The sequence below is a fragment of the Cyprinus carpio genome, chromosome B18 (assembly GCF_018340385.1).
Source record: "Cyprinus carpio isolate SPL01 chromosome B18, ASM1834038v1, whole genome shotgun sequence".
Classification (NCBI taxonomy): domain Eukaryota; kingdom Metazoa; phylum Chordata; class Actinopteri; order Cypriniformes; family Cyprinidae; genus Cyprinus; species Cyprinus carpio.
In genome coordinates, this window is record NC_056614.1 from 4,563,881 (window position 1) to 4,591,618 (window position 27,738).

The following is a 27,738-nucleotide window of genomic DNA, read 5'->3' on the forward strand; positions in this document are numbered from 1 at the left end:
TCAGAAACCACACTGAAATGATCAGGAACTTTGTAAAATGTGAACTTCTGTCTTTTGTTTGTAACTGTGGGATACATTAAAAGGTTAAAAGTTAGGGTTCGGGTTAGCTACAAGCTTTTCACAGTTCAAGACACCAAAAGCTTTGGTGAAATTATTATTATTATTATTATTATTATTATTATTATTATTATTATTATTATTATTATTATTATTATTATTATTATTATTTATTTTCTCCTCTATATCTTTATGTTAGCTAGGCCTGTATAGCCACTGGAATAATTTCATCATCTTGGCCCAGCCCCCCCACCCCCCCCAAAAAAAAAAATCATTGTCATTATTCAACGTCATTTCAAACCTGTATGACTTTTGAAGAATATTATGAAGAATGTTGGTAACCAAACAGTTTTGGTTCCTATTGACTTGTACTGTAAGGACAATGAATATGTTTTGTTTATACAGTTTGAAACAACATGAGTGAATCATTGATTACAGAACTTTTATTTTTGGGTGAACTCTCACTTTAAGACGTTTTTTGCAACCACCTGCTTATGTTTAGAGATAATGCTGTCTCTAATTAAAGACTGTAGAAATACACTCCTAAACTCCTGAATGGAAGAAACTGCAACGTGCAATATGGTGGGATTGTCCCGCCTTCTAAATGAAAGAGCCAATTGTTGATTTGGTAAAGTCAATGCGTCACTGCAGAGGCCATTAGAAGCTCCGGTTCCCATAGAAACCGGAGGCTAGAGCAGCCGATGCACATGCACACATTGCGCACGTTGGAACTATGCATGCACATTGGCTTGTGTTGTGTTTATGAATGAGCTTTTTATGGTCTAAGCCTGAAAAATAAGCTTTTTAAACACTATTTGAGCATTAGAAACAACATTCATATTTGAAATATGAAATTTAATCACGAGTTCAGCGAGCAGTTTTTGAGATTTTCAGGATTCTCACATTCATTTAGATAGGACTTGGTCTTGTTTGAGCTGCCCAGAGGCGTTGCAAATATGGCAGCCGAGTGAATGGAAATTCCTTGAAAAAGGGACTTTGCTGTAATTCATTTCACCATTACTGTGACTGTTAAGTTGTAAAGATACGTAAGCAGGCAGTTGGTCATTTGTTGATGTGTACATGATTCTTCAGAAAATAAGGAAAGTACAAGGCTGGTATTTTTATTTTTATTTAAATATGTCCCCTTTAATGCAAATCACTGCTGTGTTATCCGCATCAGAAACAATAGCACTGATTATTAAAACATCCGTAATGGTTTTTGATGGTTATGTGCTGTTGAGTTGATTGTTTTGTCTGAGCATGCCTCGAAAACATTACACGAAACAGATGTCTGATGACAACAAGCAGTTTCAGATGAAACCATCAGGCATTGATTATGTGACACAGACCTCAGTGCTTTTGTTAGACTGAAGATCGCCTGTTATTTGCGGCGGCAGCCAGCTGAGAGAAACGTTCAGCAGGCTCACCGGAGTTGCGTTTTCACTTCAGTATATTGGGTATCGTTATGAGATGGTATTTTTAGTCCTCTCAACTGTTACGCAGAGAGAGGGAACGCTCATGCAGGCCTGGAAATTTCACGGGAGAAACCGGTGCTGCGTTATAAAAGAGCAAAAATGTATCCGAGTGATCGTTCTCTCTCAAACCTTTTCCTCGTCTGTGTCTGGTCTTGTCTGGTCGTGACAGTGATGGCTCTAATAAGGTCATGTTGGCATTACTCTAACTATCAGCTGTCAAATGGCTCTTAAACTTTTGTATCAACACCCTTGAGCCATGAATCAGGGAATGTGTGTCTCTTCCAACATCATTAACATCTCTCACTCTTTGTTTTTATTCGCTCTGTCTACTTTATCCATCCTTAAATTGGGGACAGAACAGGGCATGACCGTTATGATTATCTTTTAGTAGTTTTTCTAGTTTTTTATTTTTATCTTTATTCATCCACTTCAATGTTTATTCATAACCTTACACATTCGTATGGATATCTTTGGCATTGATTTTTTTATTTTTTTAAAAATTTTTTTATTTATGTATAAATGTTTATCCTAATGTCTCAATCTTAGCCGCGTTGTTATTTTTTTGATTTTGTGGCGTGTGTGTGGAGGATGTGTTTATGTGTGTGCTGAGACGTGTCAAGACTGACAGTGTGTGTGTTTGGCGTAAGGTAAGAGTCTTTTGAGACTGTGTCTGAAATGTATGTCAGTGAGAGCCAGAGGGAATACAGCTCTTGCTCTGGTCTCTCTTCACTGCAGCATCTCCTAGACACACACACACACACACACACACACACACCAACAGCTCCTAGCCTCCTACTGCTGTCTGCCTAGCAGTTACACACACTTTTACACACATGCACTTTATTGCACAGGAGGGAGTATTTTCTTTTGCCATATCTCACAATACACTTGCACTGATTCAAAGCCTAGCGTTCTGCCTAGCTAGACAACATTTAAGGCATCATAGGCTCAGTAGGTTGAAGGTTTTTTTTTTTTTTTTTTCACAGAATAATTGAGTTTCTGTCATTATTAAATATATTTGTATGTATTTTTTTAAAAAAAGAAAATGTTATTATTTTTTTCTTTTTCTTAACTGAAGTGACACAAGCTAGGATCAAGAAGGTATTTTTGTTAATTCTTGAATTATTCATCAGAATCTGCTTTTTATTGCTTTCTATATCGTATTTCTTAAGGTGAAACTACATATCTAGGTTAAGAAACTCCTGCATATCACGTATCGTGCGGATACTGGTAACCCAGCAACTTTTACCTGTCATCATTACAACAAAGATTAAATGTTGCTTTACACTGATGAGGTTAGTAATATGTTGTTTTATTCTTGGAGTATTAAATTGTTAGCTTAGTATTATTTTGTTAACATGGTAATGCTAAAATCTATTTAGTCAGGGTAGTACCATATTTAATTTTTGACAGGGATAGAGATGCAGTGTGTTGAAGGATTGAGCTGTTGTTTAACAACATGGCAATTAATCATCTGACAACTTTTTTTTTTTTTTTTTTTAAACAACTTTTAGTCGATAAAAATTGCATGTGCTCTAGGCATGCCTAGGATAATTTTCATTCGTATAAAATTCAATATGGTGTCTAACCTGCCTTGGGTCTATATGATTCATGTGGGGACAGTTGTTTGTGTGATGCTATTTATGTGGACACTTCTGGTGTTTAATTCCACTTAGTCATGGAGAAAGTAGTGCAAACAGTAAGGAAAGTCACAAGGTTTATGGCTATAGAGGGGCTGTGCAGCGATTTGTTCCCGAGTAGAGGGAGCCATATTGTCATCCTGTGCTATCTGAGGTCTGGGCAAAGTAAACATGCTCTTTTCATCTCCAATGCTCTACTCTGACCTCTACACCGGGCTCATAAAGCTGGCTTGCGGAGCATGACCCAGGGATCTGGCAGAGAGCTGTCCTTTCACCTCTGACCTCTGAATGCCCCTCACCATTTGAACCGCTCTCTATAAACAGCACCGGATGGTGTTATTATCCCATCTCTGCAGGCGAGAATGGAAATGTTACAGGGAAATCTGCATCAAAGCAAAGTCATTAGCTTACCTGTTTACTGTTGTGACAGCCATAGACGGAAAAACTGGCGTGTGTGGAGTTCCTCTTCCACGAACCACAGTTCCCCTAGCTGTTTTAGACTGGGTAAAAAGGGTGTTTTACACAACGATTGAGGAATCTTAACAAAAGTATGTTACTGACATTTTCATGATGACCCTAAAGAATCATACCAGGTTGTGGAAAATGGGAATCCATTGTCCTCTTTAATTAGCGCTGACTTTGAGCAAGATTCTCTTCAAATTGTTGCTCGTTCAGAAACGTGGTCATTTTGTTTACAATAAATAATGCCCACTGTAGCACTATATTGCAGCAACTGGTTGCATTATGAATTACCTTCTGACAAACTTCAGAAAGCATCAGTGCATGAAATTGAGCCTTCTGTAATTTGGTACCTTGCATAGGTTGTTTGCATGAGCAGGGTGTGTTTGGTTTCAGACTCTGTGTTTTGAGGATATTTTTGTGCTGAAAATTTGAGGTGTCCCATCTTTTTTTGGCTTTTGGGAAATGCAGCTGTATTTGTGTTCTCGAAGCTTGCCAGATACACATCCACACAGTACTGATCTGTCTCTGTCTCTCTCGCTTTCTTTGTGTGTGAATAGCTGAGATGCCTCTGAGGTGTTTCCATAGAAATGAGAACATTTGAACAAGTCGTCACTTATGTCGGCAGAACCCAGGCTCGAGAACACATGGATCCGTCCTCTCACAAAAACTCTTGTTGTTCTGTTCCAAATTTAGTGAGCTGCCTTATCGCCTGCTGCCCACACAGGCAGCTTCCTAACAGTCATGAAAGTTTGTTTTTAGCATGTTGCTAAGCTAGCAACACAATACTTAAGTAAAATACAAAACTTGTAGGTAGGTATGTGTAACCTATATATAATATAATTTAATTATATACATTTTTACTTATTTGAGAATGTTTATAAATTATACATTTATTCATATAGATTTACGTATTCTTATACGCATGTATAAGAATACATAAATTTGTTTACATGCGTATTCTTATAAACATGTATACAAATGTATATAATTAAATTGCATAAGTTAATGCATATGCAATTATAAATTAAATACATATATATTTGTAAATGAACACCTAAGTGTGATTCATTTATGAATAAATATTTAAGCAATTACTTAATGTATGATGTAAAATATATGTATATGTACATGTATACTTCGATATGTACATATATAATCTTATTGTAGTTGTTTTAGTAATTTTTGTTTGGCTAGGCAGGTAACTACTTTGAAACAGTGCTGTCTCTTAGTTTTTTTTTCTCTGCCAGCTTTTCAATCACTTGCACAGATGTTTAAATTATTTCGTAACCGCAATTAAAGGTTTAGTTCACCCAAAAATGAAAATTCTGTCATTAATTACCTATCCTCAAGTCTTTTCAAACCCATAAGACCTTTGTTCAACTTCAGAACACAAATTAATGTTAGACAGCAATGATATTACCGCGATCAACGCACAGAAACGTAGCAAGGACATCTGTAAAATAGTCTGTGATATCAGGAAATTTTACAAAGCTACAAGAATAGTTTTTGTGCGCAAAGAAAACCATAACATTTTATTCAACAATTCTTCTCCCCTAGTTACCGTCTTCTGCCATTGTGCACAAAATGTATTTATGTAGTTTTGTAAAATTACGGTTAAACCCCTGGTGTCACATGAACCATTTTACCGATGTCCTTGATGCATTTCTGTGCATTGATCATGGTTATATCCTTGCTGTCTATGGGAGGGTCAGGCAGCTCTCCGATTCCATCAAAAATATCTTAATTTGTGTTCCGAAGATGAAAGAAGGTCTTACGGGATTGAAATGACTTGAAGGTGAGTAATTAATTAGTTCATTTTTGTGTGAACTAACCCTTTAATTCAGGGGTCAGCAACCTACGGCACGCGTGCCAACAGTGGCACGCAGAGGGATAATCGCTGGCATGTGAGCAACAGGGAAAGCTGCACACTGATGTACAATTTGAAGTAAAAACTTCTCATAGTCGCACAGCCTGTTAGGAGCTATAAATACTATTAAATTGTGAGAATTAACTTGTGCTAGTCTACGGATGTGCACGACCGCTGCACACACTAGATACTTCAGATCAAAGCCTCAGCGCTCGTCAATGTCAAATTGACTGAGATGGCCAATCAAATCAAAGTAGGCGGGGTTTACTGTTGACCGAAGCAGAGCGCGAAGAGAGCGAGGTAAGATGACGCTGCAAATCATTTAATATTAGTCAACTTTTAACGATACGTTCAGAAATACGATAGAAATGTTAAATGAACGACAGCTATATCCAGTGATGCAGACTACTAAAAATTTTTTTTCTCAAATATGGCCACTTTGAGAGAGAGAGAGATGTAAATTTTCTGCGGCTGTCTCTCTCTACAAACAATGAAGCTGAGTTTAGTTACTTAGAAACAACGATTTTACCCTCCTCCTTGCTGAGAAATATAATGTAGCGATTCTGTATCGATTAAAAAAAAATACACGTGTCAGCGCTGACAAGTTTGAGCTTTTGAATGTTACTTTTTGCAAAGGGCGATCTCAGATCTGTTTGCCGTGTGTGTTTGTGTGCGCGCACGCTTCAATTAAAGCAGTGCATTGATCTAGAACGGTGATTAAACTGAACGATTTTAATGCATTGGCCTTGTCACACACACACATACAGTGATGTTCAGTAGGGTCACACTGTATATCTGTTATTCAAGAAACTTTAAGTTAAAAAACAAAGTTTAAAAAACAATTTATGAAAAAATCTGTCAATTTGACATTCTGTATAATACAGAATGCATTAAAAAAAGAGGGGGGGGGGGAGCTGTTGGCACAGTGGCTAACCAAAAAAATTAAAAATGGCACGTCATGCCGAAAAGGTTGCCGACCCCTGCTTTAAGTCTTTATTCAAAACATAACCATTCTCATACAAAATGACTGAAATCTGAATGTTTGCTCAATACTGTTCCACCCAAACCATAAATGTGACCCTGTGATAAATTGGAGCATTGTAATACACAGAGTTGTGCATGTGTGCGAGTGAAAATTTTTGTGAATAATACCAAGATTAGGGATCATGTGATTATAGCTTGTTGAGCATTGCGCCGTTTCATGCTTGTATTTCCTGGACTCTTTCCTCTTGTACTTTTCCACTCTGTATGTGTGTGGGCACAAAGGTGTGCTGCCAGACCTCCTGTGATGAAGGACTGAAGGCTAATGAACCGTAGGGAGAGACACTCCAGCGCTCTCAGGAGCTCACACACACTCGTATGAGTTCAGCTGTCCATGAGAATGTCACACGTCACGCTGAACTGGTTCACACCCCTGTAGAGACAGGCCTCTGCTTCCTGTGACATTGGCCAAGTATTCCAGAGGACACAGCGGCATGATTTATTGAGGTTTCTCTGCTTTTTTTGCGTGCATATGTATTTTGTGACCTGAATTGCATTTGGATGCTTAAAGAACTATCCCTTTAAGTATAACCAAAAAATGTTTTTTTCTTTTTTTTTTTTTTTTTTTTTTTTTTTTACTCAGTGAAAATGAAATGCTTGTGTACTGTGAGGACACTTTGTTGGCTGAATACAAATCCATCTGATCTGGCTCCCATTTTTACTGAGAAATGAGAGGTTCTGGTAAACTGAAGTTTTGTTTTCCTCAAACTCTTGAGTTCTGGGTATTAGTGTTTTTCACAGCTTTAGGTCAGTAATAATGTCTCACTCCAGCAGGGATTTAGAAGCACTGAGTCACTCTGCAGTAGAAAAAGAGAACGCTTTCACAATACACACCATCATCCTTGTGATCAGTTTCACAATCCTTCGAAAGGTCCTTCCTTTTTATCGTAATTGTGTATTAGTGGGGATTTTATTCCAGAGCTTTCACAATGCAGCTGAAAATGGGCCAAGGAGGGTTTTTTTTTACTACCCTTTTCTCTATATACTTGTATAGATCTTTCTTTATACTTTGATTTATTTTTCTATGCATTTATAATAAATTTACATGTAATTTTACTTTAATGTAGCTATTTGAATATGTATTGAATTATGTATTTTTTTATGTATTAGTTTTTCAAAAATGTATCATCAGTCAAACATAATGTAATTCATGATTGCGCTTGATTTACCCTTGGCATCAATATATATATTTTTTATCTTTATGTATTTATAATAAATTCTAAGTTATCTTTTTTCTTTTAACATTTCTTACAAATTTTTTGTTACATGTGGTGAGATTTTGAACAGTGAGAAGTAACATTTTCATGCTAAAACATAGATTTAAGTATTCCAATTTTGATTTCATAACCAAAGTAAATATTAATTTTTTTCATGTGATGGACTTGAAGTGAGTCCTGAGTTAGTTTAGGTGCATCACCTGTTCAGGCCAAAAGAAGTTTCAAAGGTCACGTTTAAAAAAACAAACGATACATGAATACATATTTAAGCAGAAAGTGTAAGAGTGGGATTCTGGTTTGCAGTGTGAATGTAGCCGTCTTGTCAGCCAGCATCACCTCAGTCGGTCACAGGACAATGGGATGGTTGAGATGCTTCACACACCTTTATCTTGCACAAATGTATGTAAGAACAAGTGGTCATTTGTGACCTAGTGTGACCGTTTGCTCAGAGATGTGAAACTAGCCTGATGTAAAGTTCAGGAGGAATTAAACAGACTGCTAAACCTTTAGAAAAGGACACATTCAAAGTGAAAAGACAAATGTTTTTGTCTGGCTCTGTGCTGTTTGTCAGCTTCCTGATCTATAACGCTTGCAGTAATCACTGTCCCTGTAACACGTAACCATTAGAGCGTTGTATTAAACTGCATTCTTTCTCCGGATCACACGCTCACAAAGCAACTAATCCCTGTGATGTGACAGCCTGGTACAGTACCGCCATGTATTTTCGGCTGTATGACCGACATCTTTAGAATGGTGTATTACAGCAACTGTATAATACCTTTATTTATTTATTTTTTTACCTTTCAGCATTATTACAGACAATTAACTTCTTAAAGGCAAATAACAGTAAAAGCACTGAATAATTTTGCTTTTATTATTTGTGAATCATCTGTACTAATTTGAGAACAGTTTAAGAACAGTTTAATCAAACAATATTTAAAATATAAAAAAAAATCTATAAAAAAAATCTGTCTATATAGATCGGTGATCTGTTATTTTTGCTGATAATCCAACACTCTTCACTATTATAGTTACTTATCAGCATGCATATTATTTATTAGTACTTATAAAGCACATATTAATGCTTTTATTCTGTGTGACTATATTCTATATCCCTTAACCCTAGTCAATACCTAAACAGTAGGGCTGCACAATTAATCGAATTTCTAATCGCGATTACAATTATGGATGCCACAATTACGTAATCGTTCAAAGCGGCAAATTAATCGTTCAAAGTCCTCTTATGTTATTCTGCACACTTAAGATATGTTTTTTTCTTTCTACATGTTATCTTAAGGGGTCTTTCCATTGTTTTAGTTTTAGTATAACATTATAATACCATTCATATTTTTACAACTTTTTTTATATTTTAAAGAAACCAATCCGATGTATATTTGACATTTGAGGCTTATTACTATAGAAATGCACTAAAGGTTTTTCAGTTAGTGTTTTCAGCTTGTTTGTTTTCATATAAAAATATGGCATGCAGTTGCATCAAACAATGGTATAAACATCATTCAATGTAAAATGTGATAATCGTAATTAATAATCGCAATTACAATTTCAAGGGAATAATCGACAATTATGATTTTTGTCATAATCGTGCAGCCCTACTAAACAGCTACTTCAACACCTACCTTACATACTATCAAAAAGGAGCTAATTTTATTATAAGTAGCAAAGTTTATTGTTTGAAAACTCTTCCCTAATCTAAAATGTTACCATGTAAACTGGAACCTTATTGTGAAGTATTACCAAATCTCTAATTGTTGAGCAGTTTCTACTGTCACACGATTTATACAGTCATACTGTCCAGCCACAATTTTCATCTTGCCTTTTTCCATGTTTTTGTTTTTGTTCCAGGTTTTCACAGAATTACAGCCCAGACCTAAGGTTAGGGACTCATTATTGCCCAGCCTATAAATACATTTATGGTTTGTTTATTTACCTGTTATTTTGAAGTCTCATCACAATTATCACAAACAGGTGGCTGTGGTTACAGGAGATTTCAGAATCACATTGTGACAGTGTTTTACAGTCAGGCTGTGTGGTGTGGCCTCTGTTTGGTCTGTCGTGCCCAGACATGTAACAAGCTGGTTTAAGAGCGGCTCACAGATGGACAGACATTGTAAAAGTTGAATTAGACCATGATGGGATTCTAGCATTGGGCATAAAGAGTTTCTGTTTGTGTTTTTAGGAGTGCCGGTAGTTTTACTGTCCAGCCTGAGGTGTGGGCATCGTGTTTGGGGCCCGCAGGGTGGTTTTTCCTCATGGTTTAAAATAGAAAACCAGATGTCACACATACATAAGGGACTGCACTGGCAGGGTGTTTCCAAACATCAGAGCTGTACTTTTGTGTGTTTGTATGCTGTACTGTTAAATATCTCTTAGTGTAGCTGTGTGAGTTCACTAATAATACAATATTTAGGCAATAAAGGCTGTACTATATTGTGAATATAGTTAAACGGCCTTTTACAAAACTGCTATGTCATAGGTTAATAAAAATATCAAGAAATCATTAAAATGTTATTTAATCATGAATTTTAGTACATGGATTAAACTGATTTGGTGCTGTATTTATTCATGTCTGATTTTGTAGTGACGGTAAACTTTGGGTATTTTCGTGATATATGATCCGCCCATTGCAGTAAAGGTGTTTATGGGGGAACATAAATCCGGTTTTATCCTGAATGGAGAAACAGGGTTCTGGTTTGTTTTTATGGCAGATCTTAAAGTCTCTCTCTGTTTAATGTAAAAGAACCGTAGTAATTGTCAAATGAAGAAAAAAAAAAAGAGAATATATAAATCAGGTACATTTGTATGATACAAATTAAATAAAATACAAATTAATAAAATTAATAATTACCTATTTTGTGATTTAATGTACTTTTTTAGATTGTTTTATTTTTTAATTTTTTATTCATATAGTAATAGTATGTGAGAAATATTAAACACTAAACAAGATAATTATTTTTTTGTTTTTGATCAGCATATTAGAATTTTTTTTTTTTTGAAGGATCGTAACACTGAAGGCTGCTGAAATTCAGCTTTGCATCACAATAATACATTTTAAAAAATGTTAAAATGGAAATCAGATTTTGAATTAGAAATTTCAGTGTTACTTATTTTTCATCAAATTAATTCAGCCTTACATTTCAATAATAAAATACAGTAACAGAGTTCCGCACATTGTGTCAAACAGAAACCTACAGTGCTGTCTCTATCTTGACAGTGATTTTTAACACACGGATGTGTTCTGCGCTACAGGATGTAGTTGTATAGGGTGTGTTTTGTCAGGTCTGTGTGAATATAACAGCAGTAGCACAGAACGGCCACAGCCACAGGAAACTGGTCTCCAGCACCGCTGCTACATATTCATACAGGGCCAGCAGGACATATTGTGAAAGTGTGTGTCTGAACTATGAGCAAATATAAAATGGGAAATGAGGAGAAACGAAACTAGTAGATTGTGCTTGTGCTGAATGAGGTCAGATTCGCTGGAATGAGAGACTCATTTCCACACAAGGTCTCTGTTGTTCATGTTTGTCCACTAGTGACGCCAATTTCCAAATCTCTCTCTCATTAGCGTCCCCCTGTTTTTTTTCCAGGACTCCAGTCCACTGTTTGCTTCCTCTTTCAGGTCTAAACACACGAGAGCTTGTATTGTGTGTCTGAAGTAGGTTTTCTGCCCTCAGCATATTCAAGATGAGGACACATAGCATGCTATCTCCTCATGGGTGCGTTTGTTTGCTTTCGCACTGATTCTGATTCTTCCCAGGAGGCTTTGTCCACTACTTTGAGTGTGTGTGTCAGTCAAAGTTTAAGTGCTTTTGAAATGGGCTGCCACTTGCTGTCTTCCACTTACTGCTGCTCTTGCACTTAAAGATGGAGTATTTTTGCTTACGCTGGTCATTGTTACTGGCCTTTTCTTTCTGTCTCTTCCATCACCTCTGTCCTTCTTTTCTCATCTTCTGTCCTGTCTCTTTCCCTTCTGGCGCAAACAGACAGCCTGGCGATTGTTTTTTTTTTTTTTGTTTTGTTTTTTTTTCTCCCTCTCTCGTATCATTTGCTTCCCTGCTCTTTAATGTTGCAGTGTTTGGCAACCATAACATTACAAATATGCCACAGGCTGATGTTTACAAAGTAGAGACAGCATAGGGTCGCACAGCCATCCAAAAATCGACTATAAAATGCATATGTAATTTAAAATGTACTTATACCATTCATATAGCTTTGAAATTTTGTTTGAATATTACTTTCATAATTTGTTTTACATTTAAAAAAAAAAAAAAAAACATATTAAAATGTTAATGCTACTAAAGAATAGCACATACATTGAAGTATTTATTTATTATACAAGTAATACATGTGTTTGTAATAGCATATGCTATTATTTTGTAGCTTTAACATGTTATGATTTTATACTTTTTCAACTTATGTGTTTGTAATTGCATTTGATTTTTTTTTGTAGCTTTAACATGTTATGATTTTATACTTTTTCAACTCAATGGCTATTATTTTATAGCTTCTCTTTTTGCAGCATTTTTTTGTTGCAGCAGTTTTATTTGGTTGTAATATTTTTATTATTATTATTATTATTATTATTATTATTATTATTATTATTATTATTATTATTATTATTATTATTATTTAAAGATTTAAATTGATCAAAAGTGCCAATAAAACATTTAGTATGTTATAAAAGATTTATATTGGGGGAGAATTATGTTCTTAAAAAAATAGTAAAATCACAAAATGTATCACTGTTTTCAACATTGATAAATGTTTGAGTTCAATCATAATATTATTTTTCACAATATTTTTACAATGTTTTTACTGTATTTTTAATCAAATTTATGCTGTCTTGGTGAGCATTAGAAACGTATTTCTAAAACATTAAAATAATACCTCTTAGTTACTAGTTCTGCAAAGTTAGTACCAAGTACAAACTGTCTGGTGGGCTGTCAGAGTGACCGATTTTGAAAGCCCCTGAATATTATTTCTAAAACATTTATCAAATATCAAAAAACAAACAGACATATTTAAGGCATGAATTTTGAGACAAGTTGTGCTGGACAAGTTAAAACTCTTTCATAGAAGTTTCACTCCTAAAACCATCCCCTCTGATGCATCACCAGCCATCAAAGTGGCACTTTTGTAATAAATTTACTGCCTTCGGTACATTTCAAGCCCATTACTGTCAGACTTCAAATTGTATGCTGTGAGTAATGTTCCCGTTATTATGTGTAATCCATTTTTGTGATAGTTTTGCACAATAAAGGTTTATAGTGATTTAACAGAGTTATTTGTCAGTCACATTACTGAAGGGCTATGCTTATATACTGCTGAGAAATGCATCAGCTTAATTATACAGGGCTTCATAAAGGCATCTCTCACAACCAATTTTACTTGCAAAATCTGACATATTTCCAGGTGAAATGAGTTATTCAGCTGGAAAAAAACAAATTAGATAGGATGGGTCTCTTGATTGGATTGTGAAAAGTGTCTTATGTAACACTGGAGTATGGAGTTTGGTGGGAGATGTTGATTTGTGTGGTTTTGGAGTGGATCCCGAGACAGTAACCGAGTGGAAGAAATGAGGCAGGGAGGTGTGGCAGAGTGGGATTGTGGTGGAAAGATGAAGCTGTCACGTCTGTCGTTTGGCTGTGTGGTTTACTGGGGCGTCCTTGCCCTCCTCTGGGCTGTTTTACAATGTTGTTTCTCTCTCTCCAAACTTATCCTTTGCTTTCCCCTTCCTCTCTCTTTCCACTCTTCTCTCCATTTTAAAGATGGAATGATCTGCCTATTTACTTGGCTGCTGTGTTGCAAATTTGTGGCCACATGATAGTCTTAATGTCTCCCACTGCGCATGTAAACTTGCACTGATTTATAAAGTAGTTACTCGAGCATTTGCGTGGAGTCAGTTTTATTTTATTTGCTTTTTTTTTTTTTTTTTTTTTTTTTTTTTTTTGTTTTATTGTTTTTGTTTGTTTGTTTGTGTTTTGGTTTAGGTTAAATTTGTATTTTAGTTTATATTTTATTTTTTATTATTTATTGTAAAATTTAAGTGTATTTGTTTATTTTTTTGTTTATTTTTGTTATTATTATTATTATTATTATTATATTATTATTATTATTATTTAATACTTTTTCAGCAAAGATGCATTACATTAAACAAAGACATTTATAGATATTTAAAACAATACTATTTCAAACAAATGCTGTTCTTTTAAACTTTCTATCATTAAATTGATCAAAAGTGCCAGGAAAAACGTATAATATATAAGATTTCTATTGGGAAAAAAATGCTGTTCTCAAAAGATATTAATAATAAAAAATGATGATGATGATGATGATGATGATAAAAAAATCACAAAATGAATGCATCATGCTTTCATCTTCACTATTGATAGTAAATGTTTCTTGAGTAACAAATCAGCATGTCATCATATAATATTTCACAATATTCCTGTTCTAACTATATTTTTAATCAATTATGATGTCTTGGTGAGCATTAGAGACTTATTTCTAAAACCGTTTTTTAGAAAGAAAAAAAAAAGTCTTACAGAATAAACACACTTATATAGGACATACATATACAAGTGTGTTTATGTGAAGATGTCAAACAAAGCGAGTTGATTGCTGTGTTGAGACTTGCTACTCAAAGCTCTACATGTCTGGGCTGTGACCTGACCCCCTGCACGTCTTCAGGCTCTGTCTGTCATCAGATTGCAGAAAACACAAGGTTTCAGTATAATGCACGCCCCTATAATTGTCCCATGATTACACCAGTTTGTTCGCATTTTAGAAGTGTAATCTTACAGTTACTCAGAATAAATCACTTTCATCACAGTCGAGAAATGTTTGTGTAGAGCTTTAATGACAGGCAGGGCGTAGCTGCTTCCTGTTTCAGGAAAAGAGGAAGAACATGGTAATGTAAACGAGAGTGTCTCCTATCTACAGGAAGAACGAAAAGGGACGAGAGGAGGGAAGCTTAACTCGTTTCACAGAGGTGGGGGATTTTGTTTGAGCTAGTGAAAACAGGTTTTGGGCTTTTTGGTGATTAAAACGCAAAGTCCTCTCGTATTTTCCAACTTTCTCTGACCTTTCACGCCAAACATGATAGAGACACTTGGTATCTCGGATGTTTTACAGTGGTCAGAAAAAAATCCCAGCTGTCCAGAAGCGTGTGCTGTGTTACCTGCGCTCTGTCCAGTAAATGTGTAGCAGCTCTATCGCTTCTATGAGTTGTGCAGTGAAGCGGGCATCATCAACCTCAGCCATCGGCAGGAAATGATGCGTTTAGAGGCTGCCGGACATTTTCGTTTTGTCCCTTGTGTTTCATCAGGAAGGTCACTGCCTGAGTTTGTGTGCTGCTGAGAACACATGGATAGGACTGACAGACTCTGTGCGATCAAGCATGTATAAGCTAACAAACCAAATCAAATTAAAATCCATTTGATGGGGCGAACAGTGACCCTAGAGCACAAGGAATGTGTCTTTAGAGATAATAAGAAAAATCCGAAGCAGATATTGTTTATTCTGCTCGCTCCTGATAATATCTTTCTTTATGAGAATAGACAGATGGGCTTCTTGTTTTTATAGATCGCATGAAATCAAAGTCCATGCTGGTTTGCTTTAAGGCCATATGCTAAATATAAAAATAAATAAATATCTATGTATTTGTAAGGATCATGTGACACAAAATTCAGCTTTGCTTCACAGGAATACTTTTTTTTTTTTAATACCTTCAAATATTAGAATATCATATTTGTATTGTATTGATTTAATTGGCTTTTTTTAGTCTCTGGCTGAAATCAAGTCATTATAAAAGAACTCCTGTGTTATGTCTAGGCCCCTATGAGTGTGTTATGACAGGTCTGATCCTGCTTGACTTTTATTGGACTATAATAAGAGTGTCCATTAACTTCGTCCCTTAATCTTTCTCTCACCTTTCTTTTGTTCTCTCCAGGCGTTGGCAGCAAATGCAGGTACCGGATTTGCCGTTGCGGAGCCGCAGGTTGCCATGTTTTGCGGCAAGCTCAACATGCACATTAACATCCAGACTGGTCGCTGGGAGCCGGACACTTCCGGATCCAAAACCTGCGTCGGAACCAAAGAAGGAGTGCTGCAATACTGTCAAGAGGTAAAACAATGTTACACAACATTAAATGTCCATTAGAATTCATTTCTTGTTCAGTCCTTGGAGGAAGAGAGCAGTGAGCCATCTGTTTGATCATCCACTTCACAATATGATCATTTGCTGATTAATGGAAATGCATAGATTGGGTTACGTTTCACACTGACTTCAAACTAGCACTTTACTTTTTAATGTTTATTACATTATTATAAATGTTATAAATTACACTACTTTGGGGTCAGTTAGAATTTTATTAGGTAATTGACATTTTTATTCCACAAAAATGCATAAACATGATCAAAAGTGGCAGTAAGTTTGAACATTTGTTACAAAAGATTTATGTTTGGAAAAAATGCTGTTCTTTAGTACTCTGTTCATCAGAAAAATCACTGTTTCCACCAAAATATTAAGCAGCATGACTGTTTTCAACATTGATAATAACAAGAAATGTTTCCTGAGCAGCAGATCTGCATATTAGAATGATTTCAGAAAGATCATGTGACACTGGAGTAATAATGCTAAAAATTCAGCTTTGCATCAAAGGGATAGGCTACATTATATTTTAAAATATATACAAATGAAAAGTTTAGAAAAAAAAAAAATTGTAATAACATTTCACAATATTACTGTTTTTACTTTATTTTTGATCAAATAAATGCAGCTATTGAATGGGAAACTTAGTATTTAACAAAATATGCAAATTGCCCCAAATTGTCCCAAAATGTGCAAATATTTAACCAGAAAAGACTCTCTGAGATTAAACATCTTTTACAGGAGTGTCCTGGCCAAAATGGGCAGCAATACAATCAGCTGCATCACAGATTTGCACAACACAAACTAAAAATACTTCAAACAGTTATTGCATTTTACTTTCTTTATGTACTACTTTCAGACATTGGTGTCTTTTACTGCTGATTTATATAAGCAATAACCCTCCCAACACACTGTACTCTAAAAGATCCTTTTCCAAAACTATATTAAAAATACTATTTGGTTAAAAATGTCAAATATTGCTCTCATCTGTCATATGGCTGACTGCAAAAACAGCAATACCGTCCCTGTACATTTTGAGCTTGCTTTTCATTGATGTCCTTTTAATGTATTTCAGGAGAGAGTAAATCTTGTGTTAGTTCCAATACGTGAGCAGATGGCGTCTGGAGATTGTGAAGCATGGATCACCGCTTACTTTACAGACTCAATCTTTCCGCTCTCTTGCCTTTAGATGTATCCTGAGCTGCAAATCACAAATGTGGTGGAAGCCAACCAGCCAGTCAAGATCGAGAACTGGTGCAAGAAGGGCAAGAAACAGTGCAAGGGCCACGCTCACATTGTGGTCCCCTACAAGTGCTTGGGTAAGTGGTGTTTGATTGACAGCTCTGTTGTCCTTTTAAACGGCCAATTATCCAGAATGTCCCGTGGGGTTAAAGACGCCATTGTTGAAGTGAGACATCTGAGAAGCCAGAGCAGCAGTTCAAAGTGACAGGCGAAGACGTTAAAGATAGATTCAGTCTCTGAACTGGAGCTCAGGTAGCTTTTTCTCATCTGTGATTGGCTACAGGCTCCAAAATATATTGCACAATACGAAGTAATGATAAAACACTGAAGTGTTTTGTGACACTGCACCTACACTTGTTGGAAAAAGTACCTATAGTTGAACTAACAGTTTAATTACTGTCACACATCTTGAAAAAACTGAAAGTTCAGTTTGTGCTTCTGCTCATTACTCATGAACACTGGTCTCAGGAAGATGACAGTGGGGCAAAAAGCCATTACTGAGTGGAGAACTTTATAGTAATAAAGCAAAATCCCATTTCCCCTTCCAGACAGAGGCTGTGAGGCTGGTGGAGATCCATTGGGCTGTGTGTGTGTGTGTGTGTGTGTGTGTGTGTGTGTGTGTGTGTGTGTGTGTTATTGTTTCTTATTCTATAATACATTGCCTCTCCTTCAGGAGGTTTCCCAGCAATCGCCAATGGCAACTTGGTCACCCGAGTGATTTAAACTGTCAGAGTTTGTAAACTGTCTTTAACACTTTTTCTCTTTCTTCGCTTTTTCTTTTTTTTTTACCTTGCCTTGGTCTCTGGCTTATTGACTGGATGTTTGCAATGAGGTATAGTTAAAGTTAAAAGCACATCAATGGAGAATCTATGCGTAATAATGTGACAACATCTTGAGACACAGTACTGTACAAAATGTTGGGGTCAATAAGATTATTAGTGTTTTTAAAAGAAGTCACTGGTTTGATTCAAAATACAGGAAAAACAATATTCTGAAATACTTCTCAATTTTTCGAATCGGAAACAACTTTTTTCAATTTGAATGTAATTTAAAATGTAATTTGTTTCTGTGATGTAAAGCTGAATTTTCAGCGTCATTACACCAGTCTAAAGTGTCACATTTGTAAACCATTATCTTGTGCTGATTTGCTACTCAAGAAATGTTTCTTGTTATCATTAATGTTGAATTGTTTTTTTCAGTTTTGTATTTTTGTTGTTAATGTTAATGTTTTTTTTTAAGGTTTGTTTGATTATTTTGTTGATTTTTTGAATTGTATTTTTGATAGAAGTCTCTTTTTTTTATTGTTTTTTTAATTTTTTTTGTTTTTACTTTAGATTTAGTTAATGCTTCTTTTATTTTTATTAATTAATCATTTTTTTTTTTATTAAAAGTATATTTTTTTTAAAATGTTCTTTGCTTGCTTATTTATGCTATAATGCATGCTGGGAAACAAATTCCAGAACCACAGAAATCAGAACATACAGTACTGAATGATTACAGCATATTAGAATGATTTCTGAACCGTGAAAATGAAGACTGGAGTAATGATGCTGAAAATTCAGCTTTATCACAGAAATAAAGTATATTAAAATATAATGAAAATTCAGCTTTATCACAGATATATATATATTATATATATTATATAATATATATATATATATATATATATATATATATATAATTATATAATATATATATATATATAATATATATATATTTTTTTATTTATTTATTTTTTTTTTTTTTTTTTTAGATCTCAGTAATACTTCACAAAATATAGGGTTTTTTTCTGTATTTTTGATCAAATAAATACAGCCTTGAGATCGCAAGAAACTTGGTGAAAAAAAAGATTGCAAAATTTTACTGACTTCCCACACGTATGCATGTTCATTTTTATACTGTATGTTGTGTTTACCTGTATTTTAGATCAAATAGTGTCACACCTTTGGAAAATGAGCCGAAACTTTGGTAAAAAACCACATTAACTTTGCAGATTTGCTACTCAAGAAATGTTTCTTGTTATCATTAATGTTGAAAACAGTTGTGCAGCTTAATATTTTTGTTAAAACTGTATTGCATTATTTTCAGGATTCTTTGAATAAAAAGTTCAATTAGAAACATGTATTTGTAATAGAAGTCTCTTTTGTAACATTTTTAATGTCTTAACTGTCACTTTAGATCGACTTAATGCTTCTTTAATAAATAAAACATACTCATTTATTCTTAAAAAAAACTCAACCAAACTTTGCCGTTCTTTGCTTGCTTATTTATGCTATAATGCATGCTGGGAAACAAATTCCAGAACCACAGAAATCAGAACATACAGTACTGAATGATTACAGCATATTATAATGATTTCTGAACTGTGACACTGAAGACTGGAGTAATGATGCTGAAAAGTCAGCTTTAGCACAGAAATAAAGTATATTAACCCCAACTATATATTATATATATATATATATAGATATAATAATATATAAGATATATATATATATATATAGTATCATAAAATATATTATATCTATATATATTATATATGTAATATATATAATATAATATTTATTTTATTATTTTTTTATTTTTTTTTTTTTGTAGATCTCAGTTATACTTCACAAAATAATAGGGTTTTTTCTGTATTTTTTGAAAATAAATACTGTAGCCTTGATGAGCGCAAGAAAACGGTTGCTAAGAAAAAAAAAAATATTGCAAATCTTACTGATCCCAAACGTATGCATGTTCATTTCATGTATACTGTATGTTGTAATGTATGGAAATAACAGCCCTATGACAAGTAGTTTTAGACCATATATTTGTGCCTTTGGTGAAAAATTTAAAATGGCACTGTTTTCATTAATGCTAGTTATATTGATTAATAGTTCAGGCATGAATAACTTCCCACTGTTATTAATTTTCTTAAGCAAATAAATGATTCCAGTCCCACATTTCCATTTGTTCTAATCCACGTAAGAACAATAACATTTATCTCATTGTGTCTCATCAGAGAAGCTGCCCTCCGCCTGTCCGTGCCTTTTCCTCATCTCCTCCCGTGTTTGTTTGTCTCTTTTTTGTGGGGGATTGTTTTGTTTGTGGCTCTTTGTGGGCTGAAAAAAGCCATTAGCGCTGCCAGCCGACTGTGAAATGGGCCCACAGTCAGAGGCTTTCCAAGATGGCTGGTTTTTGTTTTGTGTGTGTGTTTGAGCTGATGCGGCAGCTGTTGACTCGCATCACCTGACGTCGGCTGCTGTTTGATTGACCGGGTCGGGCAGACGGCGCACTTTCAGTCCAGTGCTTCCTGTGTCTCTTTCTCTTTGAATGACAGCTTGCCAATAGAATCTCATGGTCTGGAGCAACCTAAAGCCTATAGCAGCACCACACTGTTCCATCAACAACTTTCTCTACTTATGAGTCGCCATGGTAACGGTTTTATTGATCTGAAGTGGAGCGTGCAAATTGGCTGAAGATAAAAACAGAAATGAAAACAGCAAAACCCATAAAAAAAGCTGTTTTTTTTATTTTTCTACGTAAAGTACTGCCCTGCTTTGTAGAAGCTAGGATGTTTTTGGGTGGCTGCTATAGCCGTTTTACTGTGCACATCTCAAAATCACAGGATTTGAAATGAGTTTGATCATTCGTGTCTGAGAAACAAATCATGCTGGACAATTTATGGACTGATGTTTAATGCATACTCATAACCCTAACCAGAATATGAAAAGTATTGATGTTTGCCTTGACGAATGGTGCTAAAATGTGGGTGTTTCTGGCCACAGTTGATGGCAAAGAAATCAAGGACTAGGCATATTCTGTGTCTAGAAAAGCAGCCCCTGGTGTTTAAGGAGATTTTCTTCTTTAGGTGCATTTGTAACCTTGAATTGAAGTCGGTACATCAGCGAGACTCGCTCATGTTTGGGCTCACCTTGTCTTCTCACCTCACTGCTTCCTCTGGGGTTTAACTGCTGTTATTAATGAGGAGGATTCATTGTGATTCAGCAACATTCTGGCCTCTGGAGTTTAATTAGGGAGAGTGATTTTTGTTTTGGTGGTGTAATGCAGTGAAATGGGCGGCTCGTCTATGTCTCTGTCTCTCACTGCAGCGTAAACCTTAGAGAAATCTGCAAATGTGCTTGGGCTTGATCTTTGAGGATTATGCAGTATTGTAGTTTGCACTTCCAAGCAGTTGCATGCATGCTCTTAAAAATATTTTTAAAAATTGTCATTTACTCATCCTCATGTCATTCCAAATCCGTATGACGTAAGAAGAGGAAATGTACATGCTGCAATTTTCAACACAGTGGAAGCACAGTCATCAGACAGCCAAGCACTTAAAAGGGCCAAAAAGTATGAAATGTATATGTAGTCCATACTTGTAAGCCATACAGTAGTTTTGTTAGTTGTTGTAAGCTCATTATTGTATGTGCATTTGGCAGGGTTGATAGTAGTAGTACCAAACACAACTGGATCACACTGGTCTCGGTTGCATTTACATTAAAGTTAAACTATGTGCAAAACTGTAAGAGATGTATTGAAAAGAGCAGCATGAGCATTCTTCAAAACTTCTCTTTTTATCTTTCATGAAAGTCATATGGTATTACAAATCCACAAGACACTATTCATTTTTGAAACACAAGTTCAGATATTTTAATGAAATCTGAGAGTTACTCCAGTGAAGGTCCATTCCATCAAAAATATGACTCTTTAGAAAGCTCATAGAGGTCTAAAATCAAGACTTTATATGCTTTGATTTAATTTTGACTAATTCACATAAACATTGCTCAACATACATAGAGCACATGAAGTATAGTGAAGCAAATGTGTTTCTGCACAAGATACAAGATGAACAAAGTCTTATGGGTTTGGAACAATGTGAAGGCGTGTAAATGACAGAATTGATTTTTGGATGAACTATCCTATTTTTAGTCAGTCTTCCCTTGATCTTTTTGGTTTTAGTTTCCTCAAACGGAATGGAGAGGGCTTTAGACGAGGAGGTTTATATGACCGCAGTAATTACATCTGCGAGTGAATGTTAAGACTTTTCAGAGCTATTCTGGTCAGCTGAGAGCAAAGCTCATATTTGACCATTAGCTCTTTACTTTTAAACACTGGCTTGATTCATTTCAGCCGACGTTAACTCCTAATGGGCAGTCAGCAGACGTTTTCCAGTATTTTGTTTGGGTCTGTTTAGCTGCTGAACGTTTCATCCTTTAGCCTTAATAGTCCTGAATGATACCAATACAAGGTAGTGCTGAGATAAACAGCTCTTTAGCAGAGAGGATTGTGCTAAATCAACAGCAGCTCTGCTCGACAGAAACCTCAGCAGTGATCAGCTCTCCAAAGGTTACACTGGTTCATCTGATGCTAGTGTTTCTGAAAACAGACGCGGATGAGAGCAGATTCCATCCTGGCCGAAGAGTCTAGTAGATACAACCAGAGATAAAAATGGAAAGAACAGGGGTAACATCGTTTTTAGAGAGATTATACTGCGTTTAATGTGTAATAGCCATAAATCTTTGATGCAGGACTGGTACAGAGCAGAGGAACTGGGCTATAAACTATGAAGTTGAAAGCAGCTGGCCTCAATCCTTTGGTGTCGTTTTTCTTCATAGCATTTTATTCTCCCTTTGTCTCTTTCTAACTAACTAACTATAACATTCTTTTGCCAGCTTTTGTTGGATCATCTAAGAGTTTTTGATCATGTCGTCAGTCTGCAATTTGCCTTCATAAGTCGAATTCATGCACAGTTGTTTAATATAAAATGGAAAATCAGGGATTACATGAGCACACAAATGAGTCATTCCACGTGCCGTCCTGCTTTTTGGCATTTGAAAGGTTTTTTTTTTTTTGTTACGTTTTTCATCAGTGTCACTCTCTGACCAAAATGTATTAAATTGTTATCAAAGGAATAATTAATCCAACGTTAAAAATTAATTTATCATCATCCCAAACCTGAATGTTATTATTTGGTCCATGGAACATAAAATGAGAAATCTTGAAGCATTGAAGCAGTACTTTATTTAGCATATTGAAATGTTTTGTTTTGTTTTGTTCTGTTTTGTTTCAAACACCTCCGGAAAAAATGTGAAGCTTGCCATCAATGACATCAAACCTTGCACAGTGCATCAGCATCAACAAGCAATTTGTGCTGATTTTTAGAGAACGTTGACCTTCAAAATTTGTAATTGGTTCAAACAGAGTTTATGCATGACTTCAAAAGACTTGTGCACATAAAAAGTTGGTTATTGGCATTGTGGGTCAGTGGACAGGTGCTTGTTTGATCAACTACTACATACGCCAAAATGTGCAATATACAACAGAACATATTGTTGTGGGGCCTTTATTTATCCTCCTTGACCCATTATTTATTCACATTGGCAAAAGAGATGATTTTCTTTCCACAAAAAGTCAAATAGCCATAATAGTTTCTGAAATAACTTATAATAATAAATCTGCAATGTGAGGTCAGAGTACTACTGTTTGAAACATTTGTTGTTGTCTACTGCAACAAAATACTGTGTATACTATATATTTTTAAATTTGATCTGTCATATATGTAGTATGAAGCCGTATGTTAGTAGCAGTAATAGTAATGTGAGTAATGCTGGTTCACACAATGCATTGTGCTGACTACATTTTCAGTGGCAAATCTGATGTTTTGTAGCATCTACTTGCATATTTAATCAAACTGAATTAAGACATGTTTATACAAAATTAAATCAGAAACTCACATCAGCCTTTTTTATTTGTGAGATGTGTAAACACTTGCATTAAACATGATGCTATGTAAAAATTGTAGAATACTACATGATTTGAAATGTTTATGGTTTTGCATTGTATTTAGTAGAAAATAGAAGGTGTCATACAGTGGCAACTTTGTATTTTTAGTATTCAGCAAGCAGTGTATTTTTCCATTTCCTGGCTGGTAGTTTTGTGTGTTTGGTTGAAGCAGAATACTGCACTTCTCTGCCTCACTGCCTCGCTCTTCACATGATATCAATGCGATACACCATTTATTCCAGTTGAGCAGCAGCGTGCAGTCCTATTGACACTCTCAGAACTTCTTTTCTGCTTTTTCTACTGCAGCTGTAAAATAAATAATGTAATTGCTGAATCCCCACATGCTTTTTCAGCAGAGCAGATTGTGTTGTGAACATTCTGGGTTCAATACAAGTTAAGCTTTATCGACAGCATCTGTGACATGCTGTCGATTGCCACTGAAAATAATTTTTGACGTGCCCCTCAGCTTGTAAAAACAAGCAAAAATCGTTTCCATTAATGTGCTTATGATGGAAACCTATAGGACAAGTCCTAAAATACACTTTTTAATGTAGAACCACTACTGAATATGTGCTATATAATCTTGTCTGTTTAAACAGATTCCTGTCATGAACTTTTAAAGCCAGTAATCCTATTAACCTTACAAGCAAAGTTGCTGGAAAGGTAGTTCCGTGATAATCAACAGTGTGTTGTTTTGAATCTATAACATTCCTCTACACATCTCAATAGCAAGAGCAGGTTTAGAAGAAATGCAGTATTTCATAATGTGACTATGAAAATCTGCTTTGTTTTTTCACAAATTCCGTTTCAATGGATAAATTAAATTTTAGTAATAAAAAATCATGTCTAATTTAATCAAAATCATTAAACAATTTAGCAACAATTTAATAAATGTTAAAGTAAAAAAAAAAAAAGTTATAGTTAAAAAATTAAGGAAGCCAAGAAATACATTTTTATTTTTATTTATTTATTAATTTATTATTATTTTATATTTAATTACTCTTAATTTTCTGGGGTCAGTTAAAGTGCAGTTTTTTAAGCATGTTTCATGAGTAGGCTGCTTTTTACTCACCCCCGAGGCATCCTAGTTGTATATGACTTTCTTCTTTCAGATGAATCCAGTCAGAGTTATATTAAAAATTAGGAGTGCTCTGATCAGGATTTTTGAGGCCGATCACCAGTCGCTGATCACAGAAAGCAGTATCTGCCGATCCGATAACGATCTTTTTATCAAATTATATATTTATCTCACCTAAATGTTTGCTCATGCACTGTGTTTTTGTTTTTACAATCATGTAATTGTTGCACAATAGCTTATACAATGCAAGCCTGATTTTGTGAGCTGTATGTGAGGTTCACACATACTCTGTTTGTAGTGCGTGTGTAGACCATGTGTGGTACAGATAGGGCTGGGAGCCGTTGATCACTGACAAGGTACGCAATATCGCATTTATTATCCCAGGTGAATCGCCTTCGATAATGAACACGATATTGCGTACCTTGTCAGTGAACTACGGCTCTGTCTATTAAATGCCACTCCATTTGAAAGCAGGTGATGGGGATTTAGCGCTAATCATGGAACCGGCTTTACTGACTAGATACGCATGATCATATCGTTCGATATATCTCCCAGCCCTATGTGATGGGGATTTATGGATTGTGATTTAACAGGGTTTTCTGATTATGTTCGATTGATGTTTACCACAAACACAACATTTATCCATTATTTTGATTTTAAATCCAAACATTGTTACTTAAAATGCTTTTTCAACATTGTAATTTTTTTTTACACAGTACAGTAATACAATCTTTCATCAGTTCTTCAGTGCTTTTTACTTTTGCATTTACTTTTAGATTCATGTATTAAGTTGCTAAAGCAAAACATTTAAACTACTTTTCTTACGTTATCACAAACATTCTATATTAAAACTTACCATTGACCGAAACAGTCAGCTCTGCTGCCTTTTCTTTTGCATTTAAATCTTTATTACAAGCAATCCTGCGTACATAAAGAACTTTAAGAACTTTAAAATGATTTCCTTTTTTATCTAAAAGTGCTCTTTTCCTTTTAAACCTAGCCAAAAAACCATAGCCTATGTGTTTGCTTTGAAATACAGTAGACTTTAACTAAATGCATTTATGATGTAATTACTACATTTTTGTGTCAATGCATGTTAATATTTACTGCAAACAATGTGCTGTTTCTTTTTATTCAGCGCGTGGAGCACAGCAAAAAAACGACTTGGTGCGGAAACGATCTCTGCACTGCTGCAGACACACAGCTCCTAAACGCACTGACATGATGTAAACGTTACTGCAGACACGCTGCTTGATCTCCTTAACATGAGTGTGGAAAAAATATGCACCACATACGCACTGCAAACGGAGTAATGTGATCCTGGCATTATGTGTGTGCGCTGCAAGGGTGCATGAGCGCACAGTCTTCAGGAAAGCACGTGAGCGTTGAATGGTTTAAACACTGGTAAGAATTTAAAAAATGCAATTTATAAACTTTAGTGACGATGTGACACTGCCTTGATAGTTGACAGGAACTGAGATTTGTCACTTGCACTGTGCAGCATGCAGCTCACTTATTTACAGTGGAGGAGGGGTTGTGATTTGAAGCCAGTTGTGGATTTTTGGGGGAAGGGGGGTGGTGTGGTTATTTAATGATTTTTGTTTGATTATCTCTCACAGAAACTTTTTCAAATTACTTTATCAGATATTTAATGAAGAAATATGAATTGTACCTCAACTAAAGCATTATAATTATTTCACCCGCGCCGGACAGAGACTGAGACGGTGTCGCTGCACGTCATGCCAAACCTCTCACGGCAGGCGCGTCATCAGCTTGAGATCGTTTTTATGAGATCTGCCTTTTTAGAGACCGCCGATCAATCATTCCAAAGCGATTATCGGCCGATTGTGATCAGTAGCCGATCAATCAGAGCACCCCTATTAAAAATTATCTTTTGATCTTTCAAGCTCCATTTCAGTCAACGGGTGTTGCATTGCTTCAGTCCAAAAGACCTGAAATAAACAGTGCCCTTCCATTTAAAAAAAAAAAAAAAAAAAAAAGTCTCTCACATGGCTCCAGGGGTGAACAAAGGCCTTCTGTAGCGAATCGATGCATTGTTGTAAGAAAAATATCCATATTCAAAATGTAATAATCACTTTAATGTAGCTTGCGCCAACAGTTGTACACGGAAGCAGCTCCAGGCTGATGACGTATGAGGTCAGCACTGCGCATGCGCAGATGAGTCGTTTTGTACTTCTAATTTGTAAACGTTGTTTTGTTTTGATCTCTCTGCTGCGTGTCCGCGTGCGTCACTTCTGAGCGGCGTATGGCAAAGCTGACCTCATACGTCATCCGCCCGGAACTGCTTCTGTTTACAACAGTGAGCGCAAGCTAGATTAAAGTGAATATTATGCTTTGAATTTGTATATTTTTCTTACAAAAACGCATTGATTCGCTACAGAAGGCCTTTGTTCATCCCCCGGAGCAGTGTGAGAGACTTTTTTTTTTTTTTCTTTTTTTTTTATGGAAGGGCACTGTTTATTTCAGGTGTTTTGGACTGAAGCAATGCAACACCCGCTGACTGAAAGATCAAAGACAATTTTTAACTCTGACTGGATTCGTCTGAAAGAAGAAAGTCATATACACCTAGGATGCCTCGGGGGTGAGTAAAACGCAAACTGGATTCTGTGATTCCTTCCATGTTTTCTGCCTGAAGGAAATCACAGGGCCCTAGTTGGTGTTTGGCAGTAGTTGTTGAATGAGTTGTGTGAGTAAGAC

The 27,738-nt window shown here is 35.5% G+C and overlaps 1 protein-coding gene across 5 annotated transcripts in view; it reads left to right on the forward strand.

Moving 5' to 3' along the window:
• The window catches only part of aplp2 (amyloid beta (A4) precursor-like protein 2), an 80,652-nt gene that overhangs the window by 21,120 nt on the left and 31,794 nt on the right, over positions 1–27,738 (forward strand). For all 5 annotated transcript variants that reach the window (XM_042743578.1, XM_042743580.1, XM_042743576.1 and 2 more), the window contains exons 2-3: positions 15,732–15,905; positions 17,122–17,251. In XM_042743578.1, coding sequence (XP_042599512.1) covers positions 15,732–15,905; positions 17,122–17,251 — 304 coding nt within the window. The remainder of the gene's footprint in view (positions 1–15,731; positions 15,906–17,121; positions 17,252–27,738) is intronic.